Consider the following 19,759-nt stretch of genomic DNA (forward strand, 5'->3'; position numbering starts at 1 on the left):
CCCGTTTTAAATTTGAATTTAAATTCAAATATTTTTTATATATAGTATTTCTATACATAAATTTTTTCAGCTTTGTTTTTTTATTTTTTTTAAAATTTATGGTGTAGCAGAAAGAGAAGGAGAGGAGCGTATTGGGGGGGGGGGGGGGGGGTGGGGGTGATCACTGTGGGCAATCATCCGCCCATTAGCCACGCCCTGAGTAGACTGCTACATGTGAGCAACACCTATCGAATTTTGGGAGTTCGATTTATGGAACTTTGGGGTTTCGATAGTCCACCTGCATGCTTGCTCTTTTCGTTTTTTTTTAATCAAGTCAATTCCCATGCATGCTCTTTTTGATAGGATATGTCAAGCTACGGCTGTTTGGCAGGGTGCTAAATTTGTGATTTCAGTCGACCAACATTTATTTTGCAATTTTCTATTAAAGTTGTATTATTTCTAATTTTTTCCCCTCATCTATCCTCCGCCGCCGCGAGGCGCGTCCACGCGTGTCCACCTCTCGTCATCACCAGACCAGCTTTACTATGGAAACATGTATAATGCCACATATGTAATGGAAATGTACGTTTGCTGCATATCAATGTCACCGTAAATAAAACTTTTACAATAGTAATAAAGTTTCATTATAAGTTTTCCTCATACATGAAGTAAAAGTTTACTCATACTGACGTGAATAAATCTCATCTAATTTTACATCCTATGGTCCACTATATATTTTTCCTACTGACTGACAGATCTGTCGTCTTCATTCAGATTGGCAGATCCCTCGTCTGCAATTTAGATTCAGCTACTTTTGTGCTTCATTGGGATTTCTAGAATCCTTATATGTCCGTCTTCATATACAATGTCTTTGTCGTAGATCGTAATGTCTCGCAACTATGGTTTTTAGGTAGAAAATTCGTTCTGTTATAAAACTTGTTCGGATTGTTGATCTGAGCCGGTTTAGTCTTTACCGTTTACTATGATACATTTATGTTTCGGAATTGCTAACCATCATTTGGTAGAATTTTAGGGTGAATTTTCTGTCTAATTCTCCATCATTGGATCCACACCATGATTCGTGTTCCAATCCTTCTTCTCTAGCTCTAGCACAACTCCGACGAGATGGCCACAACCTGACTAGTTAGAGTTTCGGGATTGAGGTTTGGGTTGGAAGGGGGGAGGGAGAGGGGGAGAGTTCCCCGGTCTTAGAGGGATGACCGTGGCCCGTGGAGGCAACATCCCAACAGTGGGCGGTGGAATGGGTGAGCGGGGAAGGTGGCGTCACCGTTGCCGCTGAAGCCACGGGGGCAGGAGAGGGCGGTTGACTGGTGTTGGTAGCGGGAGCAAAGCTAGGAGGGGGCAGAGGTGGCGTCTTTGGTGGGGGACTATCGGAGATGGAAAAGATGACGGGTAGGTACTCTCTGCCGATGGCTTAACTGGGGGGGAGGGGAAGGGGAAGGTATGGTGGACCTCGTTGGCACGATTGACTCGTTTCCGATGCTAGCAAGGCTGGGTAGTGACGTGGTGGGCAGTGGCGGATCGGGAGGAGGATGAGGCTGACTGATCGATTAAAGAGAAGTGGTGGTGCATGAAGGGAAATAGGAGGAATAGGAGAGAGTTATGGTCAAAGAATTACACGAATATTAAAGCAGATGTAACGATAAAAAAACGAAAATTGTGGGGTGGATTTTCTCACATGTTGTATAGTCAATCCATTTAGGTTTTCATATAGAATGACAAACTTTGTCGAATGATTACGTTGACATTTAGTTCCTTGAATTTTTTAGAGACATAGCACAAACGCATATACTCTCAATACGCGCACACTCGTCCCTATTAGCACCTCCGAAAAACTGGCCAACGTCACTGTAATTGTCTCGCAATCGACGAGTATGTTGTCTATCAATGAAAAAATAATTAGTCATAAATGTGAACATCCATGTTAAGTTCATGAGCTGATTCCACCACAAGAAACCTAACAAGTTAAGCTACGCTCACATTGTATTTAGTTCATCGATATTGATGCAAAGCGTAAGTTAATTTTTGCACTGGCTTGTTTCTTGACACGTGGACTTTTTGTGAAGACAACCGAAATTTACGAGAATGATTCACGTCGGTCGCCCGGCGCGGGGGGAGCCGGATTGGGCGCTCCCCTCGCGCGCCCCTCCCCCCACGTGTGGGCCCACCCACTTCTCTCTCCTTTTTTCCACAAAAGATGTTTCATCTAGTATAATTACAATGTTTCACTATTTATAAATATAATGTTGCAGTGAATTAAAATACTCTTTTTCAACAAAAAACCCACATATTTTGGAAACTCTCTATTAAGGAAATTTGGTTTATTTTTTATTCTACCAAAAATATTTCACCTAGTGTACTCACAATGTTTCACTATTTATAGATCTAATACAGTGAACGAAACATTCCATTGCAACAAAAAAAACCCACATATTTTGGAAACCCCCTATTAAGGGAATTTGGTTTATTTTTTGTTTCACCAAAAAATGTTTCACCTAGTGTACTCACAATGTTTCACTATGTATAGATTTAATGTTGTAGTGAACTGAAACATTCTTTCGCTATTTGCTGAAATATTGTTTTTATATAAGGTGAAACAACACCCAATTTAAACGAGTGAAACATTTTCGATCTACTTAGTGGAACAATTCTGATATACTTGGTGGAACATCGTGCAACATTTAAAAATAATTCAATAATAAGCTAATTTTTTTTGTCGGAATATATTCATGTGTGGTCTTGTTTTGAAGATTTAATTACAACAAATTTAATGGTGCAATCGGATCATGATTTAGATAAATAATTTAAGAGAAAAATCAGTGCGCCTGATTTTTTTTCCAAATCGATTGGGCGACCGATCCATAGGCGCGTCCCGAAATTTATTCTTGATCCTGAAATTCTATCTTAGAAAGAAGGTAAACATCCAATATTTCTCCTGTGAAATGTTCTGCCGTACTGCTGCTCTTCTGAATCATGATTGTGGCAACGAGTGTGTATCCATACTCATTAGTTGAGAAAATATTCCCATGTTTTTTTGCTTAACCCAAACGTATTGTGGTCGTTTACATTTCATTGTTTTTCTGTCTTGCTACAGCGCAATTTATTATAACTTATATGTTTATGCCTACAGAACATCAAATATCTCATCCATTTATGTGCTAACATGTGAGGCAAATATCCAACTGTCTCTGAAGCTCTACAAATAAAGACCTACCGGATTCCATGATCATTATGACAAGGTTGTGTTTGACACAACATGGTACTCGCTCTATAGATTAATAATACTGGTCCTTTTGAAAAGAACACGGTCTTAAAAAACAATTTTAACCACTATTCTTTTATTAAAATATATATAGAAATATCAATAAATCTATGATTATTTTGAAATGCATTTTAAGACAAATGATTTAGATGTTATTTATAATTAAAGTTTTTAAAATTTGACAATAATCTTATCCAAAACAATGAGTATTATTAGCTTGGGGAGAGTACTTCCTATAGCATAAGATTTGACTAACTTTGAATGTTTTATCATTACAGATGTATAGTCATGTCGATAAATGGGAGTACGTAGTATTTTTTTATGAAAAAAATTCAAATGTAACTATATTTTAATTAAAGTGTAATTACATCGTAACTCTGTTATAATTATACTATAACTACATTATAACTACATTGTACATTGTAGAGCTACATAAATTTTGATAATAACCTTTTAGATAGAAAACTTTTAAATGTAACTATAGTGTAATTAAAGTATAATTACATTTTAAATCTACTGTAATTATACTATAATTGTAACTTATATATGTAAGTAATAAGAAATCGTCAATAGAAAACTTGTTCAGATAGCTAGTTCCATGCGCTTGTAACGTCGCACCATTTTTTTCCCGCTTTCTTGCGCGAATCTCAATGCAATATGGTTCATGAAATTATATGTTTTGGAAGAATGTCAATAGTTTTTTTTAGCAATTCCTTTTTTTTTTCTTTCTAGTTGTTTAGTCCATCAAGCCAATTTAAATACTACTCCCTCTGTTTCAGGTTATAAGACGTTTTGACTGTTTCAGGTTATAAGACGTTTTGACTTTGGTCAAAGTCAAACTACTTCAAATTTGACTAAGTTTATAGATAAAAATAGTAATATTTATAGTACCAAATTAGTTTTATTAAATCAATAATTCAATATATTTTTTATAATAAATTTGTCTTGGATTGAAAATATTTTTATTTTTTTCTACAAACTTAGTTAAACTTGAAGCAGTTTGACTGTGACCAAAGTCAAAACGCCTTATAACCTGAAACTGAGATGATCCGTGGCGTTGGACGCTGCTCTTAACTGCGTCCATATCTGGGACGTTCTTTTTCACCTCGTCCTTCCCATTTTTTTAATTCCTAGATCCTAATCACCACTTATTTAATTATTAAAGGGATTATTAATTATTCTATGTATAGAAAATGGGATATCACTGATATGCTGAGATAAATTATGTGTGTGTCAGTGTGAGATCATCGTTTCATCAGCTGAAACGGTCGACAGCAACCGTGTTTCAAAGATGCGCCGTCGATTACTTCTTACATGTAGAAGTCAATCACACGCTCGTTCACGCATTCATGTTCTGCAACGTACGCTCTGAAGTCTGAAGCACATACTAGTACTCCGTCGTAGAAATACTCCTATTAAACATTAAAATTGCAGTTGCTGCTTCCTTGCAGCAAAGAACTTCTGCCAGCCATATGTCCTGAACGAGTGAATGGCAGCAAACAACACATTACTACATTTCAGTTGAGAGTTGACAACACAACTGCTCCCTCCGTATCATAATATAAGCTTTAGAGTTGAACACAGTTATTAAAAAAGTAGGTAGAAATAAATGTTGGAGGGTTATAATTGGATGTGTAGTGAATGTAGATGGGAAAAATGAATGGTGGAATATTGTGATTGGTTGGGAAGAGAATGTTGGTGGAGAAGTTGTTATATTTTAGGACAAATCCTAAGGTCTAAAAGTTGTTATATTTTAGGACAGAGGGAGTAGACGACTAGATCTTGAGCGAATGATTTCAAGATGATCACGAGCTTGGTCTCCTCTGAATTTCTATACCTATACTCCTTTAAAGACCCTAATAATGATGATCGGTAGGTCTGTCACCACCCATTACCCAACAAGGTAGGTGGATTTTATCCCTTTCCTAGCCTCGAGCCATCAAACATGAAAAATTTTCTTTTGACGTGGAGTAAAAATGATGACAAATAATATGACCTCAATATTTTACAATAAAATTTTATTTTAATTTTTGAGGCTTTAAAGTGTATGGTGGGGTTCTCTCATTTAAGAGAAAATTCCTTGTATACCCCTTAAAGTTTGCTCAATCCCTTCTATATCCCTGAGATTTGCGTATTCCCTTCCATACCTCTAAATTTTAATTTGGATCCCTTCTATACCCCTTTCATCAGTTGACTGTTAGTTGACCGTTATATTCATATCATAAAGTCCATTTTACCGTTTAGTATCAAGAAAATATAAATTTATGAAGTATATTGATGGAGTGTATAAATTTATTGTATACAACTATTATATTTATGAGTTTATTTTGTGAGATATTATTTAACAAAAATAACTTTTATCTCACGTAACAAGATTTATATTATAAAAAATTCCGTATTACTATAACAAACTATGCTATATATACAGTTTCTAATAGTAAAAAAAATATTTTTTTTGTTTTATCTAAAATAAATTTTGTCATAGATAAAAAATAGTTTTGTTTTCCTTTCGCGAGGCGAAACTAAAATATTACTCTTGTTAAAAATATCTCACAAAATAAACTCATAAATATAATAATTATATACAATAAATTTATATACTCCATCAATATACTTCATAAATTTATATTTTCTTGATACCAAAGAGTTGTCATACATAAAAATTATTTTTGTTTTCCCTTCGCAAGGCGAAACTAAAATATTTTTTTGGTAAATATTATCTCACAAAATAAACTGATACATATAATAGTCGAACACAATAAATTTATACAATTCATCAATATACTTCATAAATTTATATTTTGTTGATAGCAAAAGGTAAAATGGACTTTATGATAGAAATTTAATGGTCAACTAATGGAAGGGGTATAGAAGGGATCCAAACTGAAATTTAGGGATATGAAAGGGAATGAGCAAATCTTAGGGGCATAGAAGGGATTGGGTGAAGTTTTAGGGGTACACAGAGAATTTTCTTCTCATTTAATTCCTATTGCAATGCATGAGCATTCAACTAGTTTCTTTAAAAGTCTCTAGTTGTGGTGACATGGAATCTGCCAACCCTGTAGTTTTACAATTTGTCTGCTAATATATTTTAGGGAAATTTTGCTACAGGACACTGCTTACGTGTGATTTTAGCCCTAGGACACTGCCCAAACTCACTTTTGGGGGAAAACACTCCATAAACGTGGTAATTTGCTAGTGGATATTGTGCCGGTTAAAATAATAATTTCTGATTGGAGAGGAGAGAGAAATTGTGTGAAATGTCTAAAATGCCCTTGGGCCCACATGTCAGCTCTCTTCTCTTTCTATCCCCTCCTCCACGACGAGCATCACCGTGCGGGCCTTCTCCCCCGACCAACGCCGCAGCACGCCTAGAGCTAGATGGTGACGCCCCTGGCGCCTAGGATGGAGAGCCGCTCGGGGCCGTCCCTGTCGCCGCCGCCGCCACCCCTCGATAGGTCGTGCTGTGTCGCGTTGAACTTCTCGCCGTCGCCCCACAACGCGTAGGCCTCCTCGCCGTGCGCCGCGTCGTCGCCGATCATGAGCTGCTCGTCGGGCATCCGCAGCGGGATGAACAGGCCGATGCCAAGGAGGATGGCCGTGGTGACCACGAGGTTCCACGCGATCACAAACGCAGCGCCGCCGAGCTGCTTGCTGATCTGCTTGATGCCGCCGCCGTAGAACGCGCCGCGGAGTCCCGGCACCATGGACTCGAGGCCTCGAGGGAGAAGAGCTCCGGGGTGGCCAGGAGGCCCGTGAGGATGCCGCCGAGGAGCCCCGCCACAGCGTGGGTGTGGCAGAGTGGTCTCGCGCGGGGGCCGGCGCGACGACGCACAGGTGATGGGCGGCGATGGCGTGGCGCGGCCGTGGCGATGCTTCGTCAGGCGGCATCGGCGCGCGGCGTTAGTCGAGGGAGAAGGCCCGCGCGGTGGTGTCATGGAGGAGGGAACAGAGAGAGAAGAGAGATAAGAGAGCTGACATGTGGGCCCAAGGGTATTTTTGACATTTCACACAATTTCTCTCTCCTCTTCATCCGGAAATTATTATTTTAATCGGCACGGTGTCCACTAGCAAATTTCCATATTTATAGAGTGTTTTCTCTCAAAAGTGAGTTTGGGTAGTGTCCTGGGGCTAAAACCACAGATAAGCAGTATCTTGTAGCAAAATTTCCCTATATTTTAATATTGTGAGTTACTCCAACATTTGGTTACAAGGGATACTAAAATATTTGATAAAAAAAATAGTTTGTTATGAAATATTATAATACCTTTGTCTCATGTTCCTAGCAAAATATGGCATTTTACCAGTATATGGAATAAGTCCCAACACTTCCAACACAGCAAAGACTTTTCAGCTGTGTCGATGGATTTTCGAAGAAATTTCAAATGTTTTTCTGGAAAGAAAAACACTATAGACTTTTGGTTTGAAGTTCAATTCCTAAAAGAGAAAAATCGCTAGGGCAACCTGCTCAACTTGATAATACATGCTAGGAATAGTGTTGTTTCACAAGCCAGGCCACCCCCCTAGCTAGTGGAAAATAACTTTATAAGAAAATATATGTTACCTATTCTTGTCTATCTATCTATTATCTTATAAAGATATATCAAAAAGCGACACCACGATCACTTCAGAATCTTGAAATTCTCATTTTTATTTTAAAAATACAGATACATATATTGATTGTCTGATCATGATAGGTAAGTTCTCGTATTAGATCGGTTATTAATATATTTGTACTGAAAATACAATTAGATTTAACTCTACTATTATAAAAATTATATATGCTTTTGCCGGTACTTTGGTATGTCATCCTTATTTGAGTTGGTTTTTAGTTTTGTTCGATTTTAAAAATATAGATTTATGTTTGAGTCATTTTTCATATTTGTTCGTTTTTGGAATACAAAAGGAGTCAACTTACATGCTAACTTGACACGAAAGTCTAGACTCCTAATTGCAGCTCATGATTTTCTAAAAAAAAATCAAGCGAATTTCCAGAGTAAATTTCACCCTAGCTAAACCGTATAACAATAATAAGTTAAAATAGCCTTCACCCGTTACAACGCACGGGCTTTTTTTCTGATAAAATAGAAGCTAAGATTTACATATGAAATATGGAATCCATTCAACTTTAGTACCTACTAGTGTATACAATTATCTATGGGAACAATATGATAAGAGTTGTATATGGAATCCAATTTATAACTTTATCTATTGTACATCACTAGCAAAAATGCCCGCGTGTTGCCACGGGTGAAAAAATTCTAATGATAATATATGTTTTTCATGAATAATCATTTCAATGACAATGTTTGTATTTTAATGAGCAGCTTGTTTTTTTATAAACAATGTTTTTTTCTTGCGCGATTTTCTCAAACCATTCAGAAATAGCGCATTTCTTTCTAAAGTTTTTTTTCTAGCATGTTTTTTTTTCTTTTTTATTTACAACGAAAACCATAATTTTCTCCCGTTTTTGCTTTTCTTTTCTCGTGTGTTTTTTTTGCCTTTTTTTACAATTATTTTCTCGCGTGTTTTTTTGCTTGTTTTTTTTTCAAATGTTCTTTTTTTTTGCTTTTATCAATACAGGAGAATATATGATGAAATAAAAGCCATGTAGTAGGTGGCAAAAAATCGATGGATCCTATCCGACTCAGAGCGATTTTTTTAATAGACTGTGTTTTTTTCTTGCACGGTTTTTTAAAACCATTTTTTAAAATGGCGCCTTTTTTCTGACAGTTTTTTCCTCGCATGTTTTTTTAAAAAAATCACCGACGGTGGAAATAATTTTTCTTGCGTGTTTTTTTATTTTTTTTTATTTTCGCTGGTTTTTTCCGCCTCTTTTTTCTTGACGTTTTCTTTCGCCCGGTTTTTTAGATGGGACAATTTTGGTTTTTTTTCGCCTCTTTTTTCTGGATCGGACAGATTTGGTTTTTTTTGCACTTTCTTCGCCCGGTTTTTTTATCTGATAAATTTGGTTTTTTCATCCGGTTTTTTTGACGAACGATGGAAGCACCTCTTATTTTTTAAGTAAAAAAATAGAGAGTTGCAAACATATTTTTAAGGCTTGTATACCAAATTCAATTGTACTTTTATCGAGATCTATGGTCCGGGTTAATCCACTTGTTCATACACAATACTCGGAATGTTTTTATGTATCTTTCATACGTTTACTGGATACATCTTTGATATGTACAGTCTGGATTGATGTCCATTTGGATGTATTGTGTACTTGTAGATTACATTAGAACTTCTACACAGCTCCATCTAGGACAAGTTTACAAGCATGCCGACATGCCGTCACAAGCTTCTCGATCTGGCGCCGTTGTCATATCTGGCGGGCCATCAGGCACGCATGCATGGATACGTACCTTGCTGCAGTCTTTCTATGCAATTTCGGAGCTATATTAAAGAGTTTGAGAAATATACTCAAGCCACAGCTGTCATTAATTCAACATAATTCTAAGTTGAAACAACAAAATGGATTGAATTTTCTGCAACAGTACCGTGTTATGATACTAATTCAGTAAATTGAGGTGTGTTTTCAATAAATGATTTTGTTTTCACTTCAGCTCCTGAATATTTCGTTTTACTGAAGATGCATTCTATTTTTTTGTGAATATAGTAGTACGCATCTGTCATCTGATTTTGTCACAACTACAAAATATGCCTTATGTGCTGGTTGGGAACTCTCATCTAGTACGAACTCTTGTTTGATACATGTTGTATATCTTTGTGGTTTAGGCTTCCTTCTGAATCAATTTACTCGTTGTGAGGTGCTTGAAAGAGTAACTTACAATTGCCCGGAACTTCATAGGAAGAACCACAGAAGTTCCGGATAGCTTTCTCTGCTCGGCAAGAAAAGCTGTCATGAAGTTTCGGACCATGTTTTTAACTGCTGGAATTTTTAAGTAAATTTTAGGAATGCCTATTCACACACTCTAGGTGATATCAAGGTCCTTTCAGAAACCACCTTAGGGGTTGAGGGTATTGGAAAGGTTAGGGGTAGAATACCTAGTTTGAGAGTGGGGTGGGGGCACTGTGCCAAAACCACCTAGGGGGTAAAGTAAATGGTTTTGTTAATGCTATAGTTTAATTAAAATAACCTACTAATTTTATGAAACCGACTAATCCTTTGATTGTAGATTATGCTAAACTTGACCAGAAATACAAGCCAATAATATATCCAGTCTCGTCTTACCCTTTTTGTCCGTGTAATTCTAGTTAATTTGGCCCAAATCAAGTAAAGTGTGAAAACATGTCATAATATGCCACTTGTTGTTAAAAAGATATGACAATATTAATGGTTGCATTTTTAGATAATGGAACTCATTCCAACTATTGATCCAAATAAGCTACAACCAATTATTATAGATATTGTAGCTCGAACGACCACAATTTATGTATCATAGCTTGATAGGTAACAAGAAAACTAATTAGAACATCATCAGCCTACGCAGATATAACACTATCTACAAATGATAAAAGTTTGCATAACCATTGTTTTGAGAAATGGATTGCAGGTTGTATGTAATCCTCATCCTCCTCAAAACTGAAAATAGACTCCCTAAAATAGCGTCCGACTGTTCTGCCTATCGGAACCCATACACATCACTGCCAGCACCAAGAACTGAAGCGAATGGTATCACCGAAGAGTAACTGAATTGCAAACCAGCTGCTAAGTCCCAGGCCAACACAAAATTCCACCAACGGTCTCCGCTACACGAGGAAGGTTCTCTAAAGCAACGCCCCCATGGGAGATACAACATGATTCGCCACCACCTCTCATCCGAAAGCTGGAGCGAGGTTTTCACCTTAAAATTGGACAGGACATTCCCCGCTTCCTTCTGCATTGTTTTTACAAAGCAGGCACTTTCAACAAGCTTCTTTTCTTTGGTAATAAGCAAAAGTGTATGGAAGAGGAGAGAAACACATTAATGACGCCTCCAAGGAGGGGAACGACACTTAAGGGTGTCGCCATCGTTGAAGCGGGCCAATAGCATAGCAAGGCTTTCGTTAGCAATTCCCTACCAACCCCACATCTATAACTAGCCTGTACATTGCCTACCCGAAGCTCCCCGCGACCATGCCCTGGAGGAAGCTAAGCATGAGAGGAATGTGCTGAAGCCACTGCACAGAAGATGTTGTCAACCACCAGCCACCACCACATGCACATTCAACAAGTGCCTCTGGAGGCACGTAGGGATGGAGCCTCAAGACCATCGGGTCTCTGAAGTTGTGCTTCGGTCGTAGCTGGCTAAATCTGGCATAGCGGCACCACATCCGGTTGAGGCGGCGCTTCAGCCGCTGCCACCCTCCACCACTTGCAGATGCCATCGCCTATTCGTAGTTCATCTCTTAAAACCCCGCCCCCACCATCCCTGGTGCTGCGCCCAGCAGCTAGCTCGGCGGTGGCAAGGCAGATGAGAGGATTTTATGTTTTTTCTTCAAATACATTTTTAATGTAATGGAAATGGATAATATCTCCTTCTATCGTTAGGCACACTACAACTAAGTCCTTATTCAAGTACTTGGAATAGAATTCACATTATTTCAACCATCTATACATTGTAATCATGTAGTACAGTGCAGTGCCATCGACAGGCCACAAAACTGTATTTGGCTGCAGTGGGCCTTTGATTGAATTATTTTAGATGTACACTTAGTACTTTAATTTGTACAAACCAATTACTTGATGAATTATTATTTTTAAATAGTTGGGACTGAAAGCTCAACATGGGTGAAGCCGAGTACATTGGATCTCATATCTAGCTTATAGTTCCCTATTGTTGTTAGGTTCATGACCGAATGTATAGTTAGGCTCGATCTCAACCATTGATATGTTATGTGCAATTATTGCTCCCTATTTATTACTATAAATCCCTCGTATCTAGTTTATTTTGTACTCCACTAATTAATAACTACTATATGATTCATTTGTTTCAAAATAAGTTAATCTAGTATGAGATATTCTAGTACTATAAACATGGACATGCTTCTATACAGATAAATAGTATTAGGATGTGTCACATCTTATAATAGGTTAACTTATTTAAACCTAGTTATTACGAAAAACTGCATGCACACATTAGATGTATCGTAGTACAAAATAGTTTGTACGTTGCTAATTGTTGCTAATAATCCCCCTCTCCCTTGCGTAGACGTAAAAAAAAAAAGTACCCACTCAGTATAGTTATTGCTAATTATTCTCACTAATATGTTTGGAAACATTTTATTCCGATTATTTTTTACAAGTGAAACAAGTGTGTCGATCGTCTAGTTGTATGAATTATGAACGTCATAAATTATTAAATCTGTAATTCATCATCTTCATAAAGTGCAAACGGCCATGCATGGTACGTTGGTCTTTTTTTATACTGGACATATATTTTCTTCTTTTTTTTCTGATTACATTTTCACGTCTTAATATCTTTTATGTATATAAGGGCATGTGCAGATGTGCTCTCGCATGGTTCTGTGTGAACCAAATTAATATTAAAATCTCTAAATTTATTTCATAATATCTAGATACAACAGACATATAATATCTAGTAACAGAATTGAAAGTCCAAACCCAATCGGCATATCGAGAGAGAAAAAAAAGAGAGAGAGAAAAGGATAAATTTGACATGATGAGCAGTATAGTACGTACTTACCCTGACAGACTTCATCTATCGCCAAAGCTTTCCCGACATATAGTTTGGCAGCATATAAGTCCTCTTTGCTGACTAGTGGGAAAATAAGTTAAAGAATTTTGGGGCATGGTGCAGTGAGTGTTTACATGCACTCTTACATATACTCAATGTTTTTTGGTAAATGTGTAAGTCAAATTAATCATTACTACAAAACCTCACTTTGGTGCTGGTGGAAACCTTACATAGGTGCCAGATTCCTCAACCAAAACCATGAAGGCGGCGTTGATGACGGCCTCATCAGTGTCTAATTGAGAATCGACACCGATGAGGTGCACGATTTAAAAAAAAAGTGGATTGGCTCAATTCAGGCCGATGTGTTGCCCACAAAAGTTCTCCAAATTGTTCTTCATCAAACACAAATTATTTTCAACATAAAAAATCAAGTGAAACACAAATTTTGGCACAAATGCATTATTTCTCAAATCAGAATCCATCTACTACCCAATCCGTAACTAACTATCCACTACAACAACAAAGGGAAAAACAACATTAATTAGGGAATCGACAAGGGAGGTAGAGGAAATAATCCAACAGATAAGAGAACCGGATCCATCAAAAATCCCAAATCCCCAAGATCAGCCGCCGCTTCTGTTAGTGGTTGCCTCCGTCTCATGGTCCCACCCACTGTTTAAAGGATCCAGCCCCAAGCTCGTGGCGGTTAGTAGGCCATGGTGAGGTGGAGGCCGAGGGAGTGAAATGCTCTGCCGCCGAATGGGAGAAGGGGATGGTGTTGTCCCCGAGCTCACGACGGTGGATGTAGCCACCCTTGAGCTTGTGGCGGCCGGATCTAGCGACTCCAAGCTTGTGGCGATGCTCATGGCACGGTGGTGGATGCGAGTAGGATGAGACACTCATAGCAGCGCTCTTCGAGAGAGCGAGAGAGCAGCGAGCAACAAGCCAAATTAAAAACGTGGCAGTTGGCTGGCTCATCAGCTTGACTCCTACTGAGGGTGTCAGTTTATTTAAAAAACCGGCATCAATGTCCTTCATATGAGTGTAATTTTTAATTCAGTGAAATAAAAAATGAATATTTCCAAAAGCATTTCATGTTTATGTCATCATTTCTTAATTGAACTGTGCATACAGTTGCACACATTCTCTTGTGCTAAGAGATGTAAATGAAATATGCAAAGTGAACTTAGCTCAACTGATTAAGTTTCTGGTAGTGGAATCTACTCATCCGGGTTTAAGTTCTAAGACTTGGTACGATGCCCACATTTATGGCTAATTATTCTTTCAGGGGTAAGTGACATATTTGTCGACAGCGAGACGTCTGCGATGAATTCATGAATCTCAAAAATATGTTGGTTCAGCATTCCGAGGTGTCTATATGTATAGGGTGAGCGCGAGGCGTCTGCGGTGACTTTATGATTCTCAAGATACGTTGGTTTAGTTTTCGGAGGTATTTATAGGGATAAGGTAAACGTGAGCATGTTTATATGAGCATTGCTTGTGTATTGCGTTTCGTAAAAATAAAAGTACTCCCTCCATTCCAAAATATAAGGCATAATCACCTTTAACTCAAAGACCAAGAAATAATTATTATCATCTTGTAGTTTGGATTATCATAATAAATACAATTCATGCATCCAATAGAATTAGAGAACATGAGAGTGGAGGATTTAAAAAAGTAATAATTTAATGGAGAAGGGGCCATAGTTAATTGTCTACATGCATGCATACCTTAGAGCACCCACAATGGTAAAGTAAGGTGCTCTCTATAAAACATGTACATCTCAGCAATAGACTAGATTAATAGTAAATCACCTCAATAGTATGTCTACATGGGTATCTATAGCTCTCTAATACATTGCATCGTTTTTTACTATAGACTATCTCCAGGTTAGTAGATAGTTTTGCTCTCTCTTCATTTAATCTCTTCCAAGTAGGAAAATATGCTGATATGGATCTCTTGTAGAGAGACTATAGATAACTATTGCGGGTGTTCTTATATTATAGAACATCTAAAAAAGTGGTTGTGACTTATATTATGAAATGGAGGGAGTAGAACTAGCTTGATAATGCTGTGAGAATACAGTAGTACTAATTGGATAAAGATAGACAGATAGTAGTACTCCTTATCAAAAGACTCCGCACGGTTATTGAAGTATAGTTGTATACGTTTGGAAAGTACGTTGAAAGTCCAAAGTACAAAATATAGTACAAAGACTCCCCATATATTTTACAACCTTCATGCCAACTTGTAATATCAAGCTCAGATGGATCTTCATTCCTTAGGAGAATATATTTTATTGTATATGCCACCTAAATAGTCATTATTTTTTAAAAAAAATATAATGTGATAGATCACCATGAGATAAATTATTCCATAAATACGCAAGTTTACATTCGAACTATACAAGTTATATTAGAATAAAAATAATAAATATAACTAAAAAATAATATTTTTAGAGGTCCGCTTTGTTCTTTTTGTTTGAACTTACATGGGTCGAATTTAAACGTGTATGTTTGGAGCATATCTCATAGTAATTTATCTTATTATTTTTTAAAAAATATTTTGATGACTATTTGAGTTGCACGAAAAATACTGGTATATCCCCTTGACATAGAGTTGAAAACACTTTCATCAAGCCTATCTACCCATGCATTCATGCTGATGCTTGCTTGCTTCAGCTGCTTATAAATACACATGCAATTCTACAACCACTGGCGATTTCAAACCAAACCCTAGTTAATTCAAGTCAGTTTCTTAGGCTTACTGCCTCGCGCCATGGATGGGCGAGACGAGCTGACAACGAAGCCCATCGAGATCAAGTTCTCGAGCTGCCGTGGCGTCACCTTCGAGCCCAAGCCCTCGCCGGCGAGCCCCTTCGCCATCGCCGCCGCCGCCGCCGCCGCATGCCCTGCCAAGCCGCCACCGGCGGCGCCGAGCACCGGAAGGTGGATCTGGCTGCCTCTACTGTCGTCGAGCCGTTACTCCTCCTTCTCTAGGATCATTCCGGCGAAGCCGGACTGCGGCGTTGGACGGTCGCAGAGCCGCGCCAGCAGCCACTTCTGCGACCTCGACGTCGCCGGCGACGAGGAGGAGGATGATGGCGTGTCCGTCTTTGACGGCCACGACGAGGAGATGGCTGTCGCCGCGGCCGCAGCTGCCGACGTCGAGGATGATTTGAAAGGGAAGAAGAAGCCGAGCGTGTCGGCGGCGGCGGCGGCGGCGCCGGCCACCGCCAGGCGATCGAGGCTCGCCGTCATACTGTTCGACCAGGGACTGTTCACCGTGTACAAGCGCCTCTTCGTGCTCTGCGTCGCGCTGAACGCGGCGGCGGTCGCGCTCGCGGCGTCCGGCCATTTCCCGTACGCGGAGCGGCGCGCCGCCGTCTTCGCCATGGGCAACATCCTGGCGCTCACGCTGTGCCGCTCCGAGGCGGCGCTCCGCGTCGTGTTCTGGCTCGCCGTCGCGCTCCTCGGCCGGCCGTGGGTGCCGGTCGTCGCCAAGACGGGCGTCACGGCGATCCTCCAGTCCCTCGGCGGCGTCCACAGCGGCTGCGGCGTGTCCTCCGTCGCGTGGCTGGCCTACGCGCTCGTCCAGGCGCTCCGGCGCCGCGACGAGATGCCGCCGGAGATCGTCGCCGTCGCGTCGGCCATCCTCTTCCTGCTCGCGCTCTCCTGCGCGGCGGCGTTCCCGCTCGTGCGCCACCTCCACCACAACGTGTTCGAGCGGACGCACCGGTTCGCCGGCTGGGGCGCGCTCGCCCTGCTCTGGACGTTCGTCGTGCTCTCCGCCGGCTACGACCGGGAGGCCAGGTCCTACGTCCCGCTCGCCGGCGCCGTCCTCGCGGGGCGCGAGGACATCAGGCTCGCGGCCGCCATCACCTTCTTCACCACCCTCCCGTGGCTCACCGTGCGCCGCGTGCCGGTGACGGTGACCGCGCCGTCCACCCACGCGGCGATCCTGACCTTCCAGGGCGGCGTCAGGGCGGGCCTCCTCGGCCGCATCAGCCGCTCGCCGCTCTCCGAGTGGCACGCCTTCGGCATCATCTCCGACGGGCGGCGCACCCACGCGATGCTCGCCGGCGCCGTCGGCGACTTCACCCGTGGCCTCGTCGCCGACCCGCCGACCCACCTCTGGGTTCGCGGCGTCCACTTCGCCGGCCTCCCGTACCTCATCGGCATGTACCGGCGGGCGACCATGGTGGCGACGGGGTCGGGCATCTGCGTGTTCCTGTCGCTGCTGATGCAGCCGAGCACGACGACGGCGACGGAGCTGTCGCTGGTGTGGGTGGCGAAGGGCGTCGAGGCGAACTACGGCGAGGAGATCAGGGCGGCGGTGGCGGCGGCGGCGGGCGGCAAGAGCATGGCGGGGCGGGTGGTGGTGCACGACACGGCGGTGATGGGGCGGCCGGACGTGCGGGAGCTCGCCGTGGCGGCGGCGCGGCGGTGGGGCGCGGAGGTGGTGGTGGTGACGAGCAACCCGGAGGGGAGCAGGGACGTGGTGAGCGGGTGCAGGAAGGCCGGCATCCCGGCGTTCGGGCCTATATGGGATTCATGAATTTGCATGCGTTTGGAACGAGAAAACGAAGGGCAAAAGCGTTCAAAAGGAGGGAGAAAAGAACCGAGAAAATTAAGGTTGTGTTTGTTTTTACCCTTTGTGTGTCAAATTCAAATAATTATATATTTATATATTGTACATATATACAAGTAACACTTGGCAGTTTCTATTCAGATGGTGGTTAATTAATTAGCGCTAAAAAATGCGTGGTAACCCTGGTACCATCAAAGGGCCATAGAAATAGAGATCATGTATTATCTTAATTCATTTTTCTCGGAAAACTCAAATCATGACATAAGAGGATATCCCCTCATTTTTGCATGTTACTTAAAAAGTCATCAAAAAAATTAAAAAAATTTAGTAGGATAGATCAATATGTGATATGTCACTTTACAACATGCCAATTAAAATTCAACTTATACAAGTAGAAATAAAAATAAAAAAATTTAACTATGAATAGAACGCGTAATTCACGGTCAAATTTGTTATTTTTGTTTCGAATTTTGATAACTTTTTGAATGACATGCACAAAACGAGGGGATGTCCCCTCGAGGAAAAAAATTCACTTCCATTCTTCTCTCATTACACGCATGTGGATGCGCATCGCACTCCCGCCATCTCGTGAATGCATCCTCTTCAATGGGGACATGCTGGACTGGTGGGAAGCTTGCTGAAGAGAACTGATCAAAGAATAAAGACGAAATTTCAATGGCTTAATCATCTACATGACTTTGGGTATTTGGCTTCAAAGAAACGATAGAATTTTCAATGGTGCATATAGTACGGTTCTGCAGGTGGTTGACTCTATCATCGCCATGTATGCAAAGCGTATGACAAGCTCAATTCTTGTAATCCCTTATGTCCTTCGCTGTGACACCTTTCTAAGAGGTGAACCTTGTGATTCTCTCTTCTTCTATAATAAAATTTGCAGAGCTTCTGCCCTAATCCCTCGAAAAAAAGAAAACGAAATAACAGTAACTCCCTAACCTCATAAGAAACCTACTAATCTTAGCCATACCACTTGTTGGTGTGTGCTCATCGTTGAGTGATTTTTTTTAATAATTGGTTGTAGCTACGTGAGTGAAGGGTGTAATTTTTAATCGATTATCTAAAAATCACACCACCTATGTTTTCTCTTATTAATTAAAAAAATGATCACCCCTTATCTCGATAATTAATTTACAAATATATAAAATAATATACCATGCAACCAAAATATATTGCATGATAAATTGGTAATACAATCATACATTTTTTGTTCATCAGAATCTGTAGAACAATTTGAAAGTGTGATCAGGTTATTAAAACAGCATCAATCAAATGTTTCAAGTAAATGAGAAATGGAGGAAGTGTTTGCTACCTAAGTGGAGCTACGTCCTGTCCTCTTCCGTCGTCCTCTCCTATCATTGACCAAGAATGTATGCATTTATATATTGTTCCGTATTCGCGTATGCGAATAAATCTACGGAAGCAAACAATCAGGACACCGTAGCATCTCTTAAAGTCCTTCGCCCCTCACTATAGAAGTTCTACCACACAGCATATCGTCATCTTCAAACTGTAAATGTCTCATTGCCTTGTGCACTCACTTGCTGTCAGTCGTAGCTAGGATCTCAATCGGATGGATGGATAGGATATAATCAGGGCAATTTGTAGAAAACGCCCCGCTTTTTCACCAGTGGTTTCGCAAATAACCCTTAGATTTCTCTCTTCTCTTTATCTAGGCTCCTGCTACTTCTCCCCCACCTTAATTGTCTCCTTCCCCGTACGTGCGGCAAGACGTCGGCGGCGGATTGAATCTTCTCGGTAGACCATGCTCACGGGAGATTGCTTGAAGAAGATGAATAATCAAGATGCCTCCCGCAATCAAAATCCCTGTTAGAAGGTGTCTATGCTCACAATCAATGGAAGATTGAAGTCAGTGTCGTCCTCATCGAAGGTGTTGCACGCCTCCTCCTTGTCGATCGATGCTGGTGGCAGCGGCGGCGGTGGCGACGGCATCGGCGGGATCAGAGTGGGTTCGTCGTGATGACCTCTCCCTATTGCATGGTCGGAAAAAAATTATGTGCATACGAGGTGCAAACCTCATTCCGTTCAACCCGGCCCTACGCAGATGCATGACGTACGCGTGGATGAGTCGCCCATCCGACGGCCAGCCCCCACGGCTCCATCCGCACCCCGCTCGGCTCGGCTCACGCGAGAGATGTCAATGCGCGGCGCTCGCTCCAGGTTCGGCTCGATCTGGATCGATCCACGAACTGTCAATCAAGCAATTCTTCTTAGCAGTTCTTTTCCGTC

General features: G+C 40.9%; 2 protein-coding genes across 2 annotated transcripts; one reads left to right on the forward strand and one right to left on the reverse strand.

The window, feature by feature from the left end:
* Positions 1 to 6,639: 6,639 nt before the first annotated feature.
* On the reverse strand, positions 6,640 to 6,969 carry LOC136355437 (ammonium transporter 2 member 1-like). The gene has a single exon (XM_066308002.1). The coding sequence runs from the start codon at positions 6,967 to 6,969 to the stop codon at positions 6,640 to 6,642; it is 330 nt and encodes a 109-aa protein (XP_066164099.1).
* An 8,660-nt stretch (positions 6,970 to 15,629) lies between these two features.
* LOC107277460 (adenylate-forming reductase 06235) lies at positions 15,630 to 17,634 on the forward strand. The gene has a single exon (XM_015790603.3). It carries the CDS (start codon positions 15,683 to 15,685, stop codon positions 17,459 to 17,461), a length of 1,779 nt encoding a protein of 592 aa, XP_015646089.1. The 5' UTR covers positions 15,630 to 15,682; the 3' UTR covers positions 17,462 to 17,634.
* The last annotated feature ends 2,125 nt before the right edge of the window (positions 17,635 to 19,759 follow it).

Source organism: Oryza sativa, chromosome 1 (assembly GCF_034140825.1).
Source record: "Oryza sativa Japonica Group chromosome 1, ASM3414082v1".
NCBI lineage: Eukaryota > Viridiplantae > Streptophyta > Magnoliopsida > Poales > Poaceae > Oryza > Oryza sativa.

Bases quoted from the DNA above. Each gene is read 5' to 3' on its own strand.
- LOC136355437 (XM_066308002.1), bottom strand. From the start codon at position 6,969: ATGGTGCCGGGACTCCGCGGCGCGTTCTACGGCGGCGGCATCAAGCAG.
- LOC107277460 (XM_015790603.3), top strand. From the start codon at position 15,683: ATGGATGGGCGAGACGAGCTGACAACGAAGCCCATCGAGATCAAGTTC.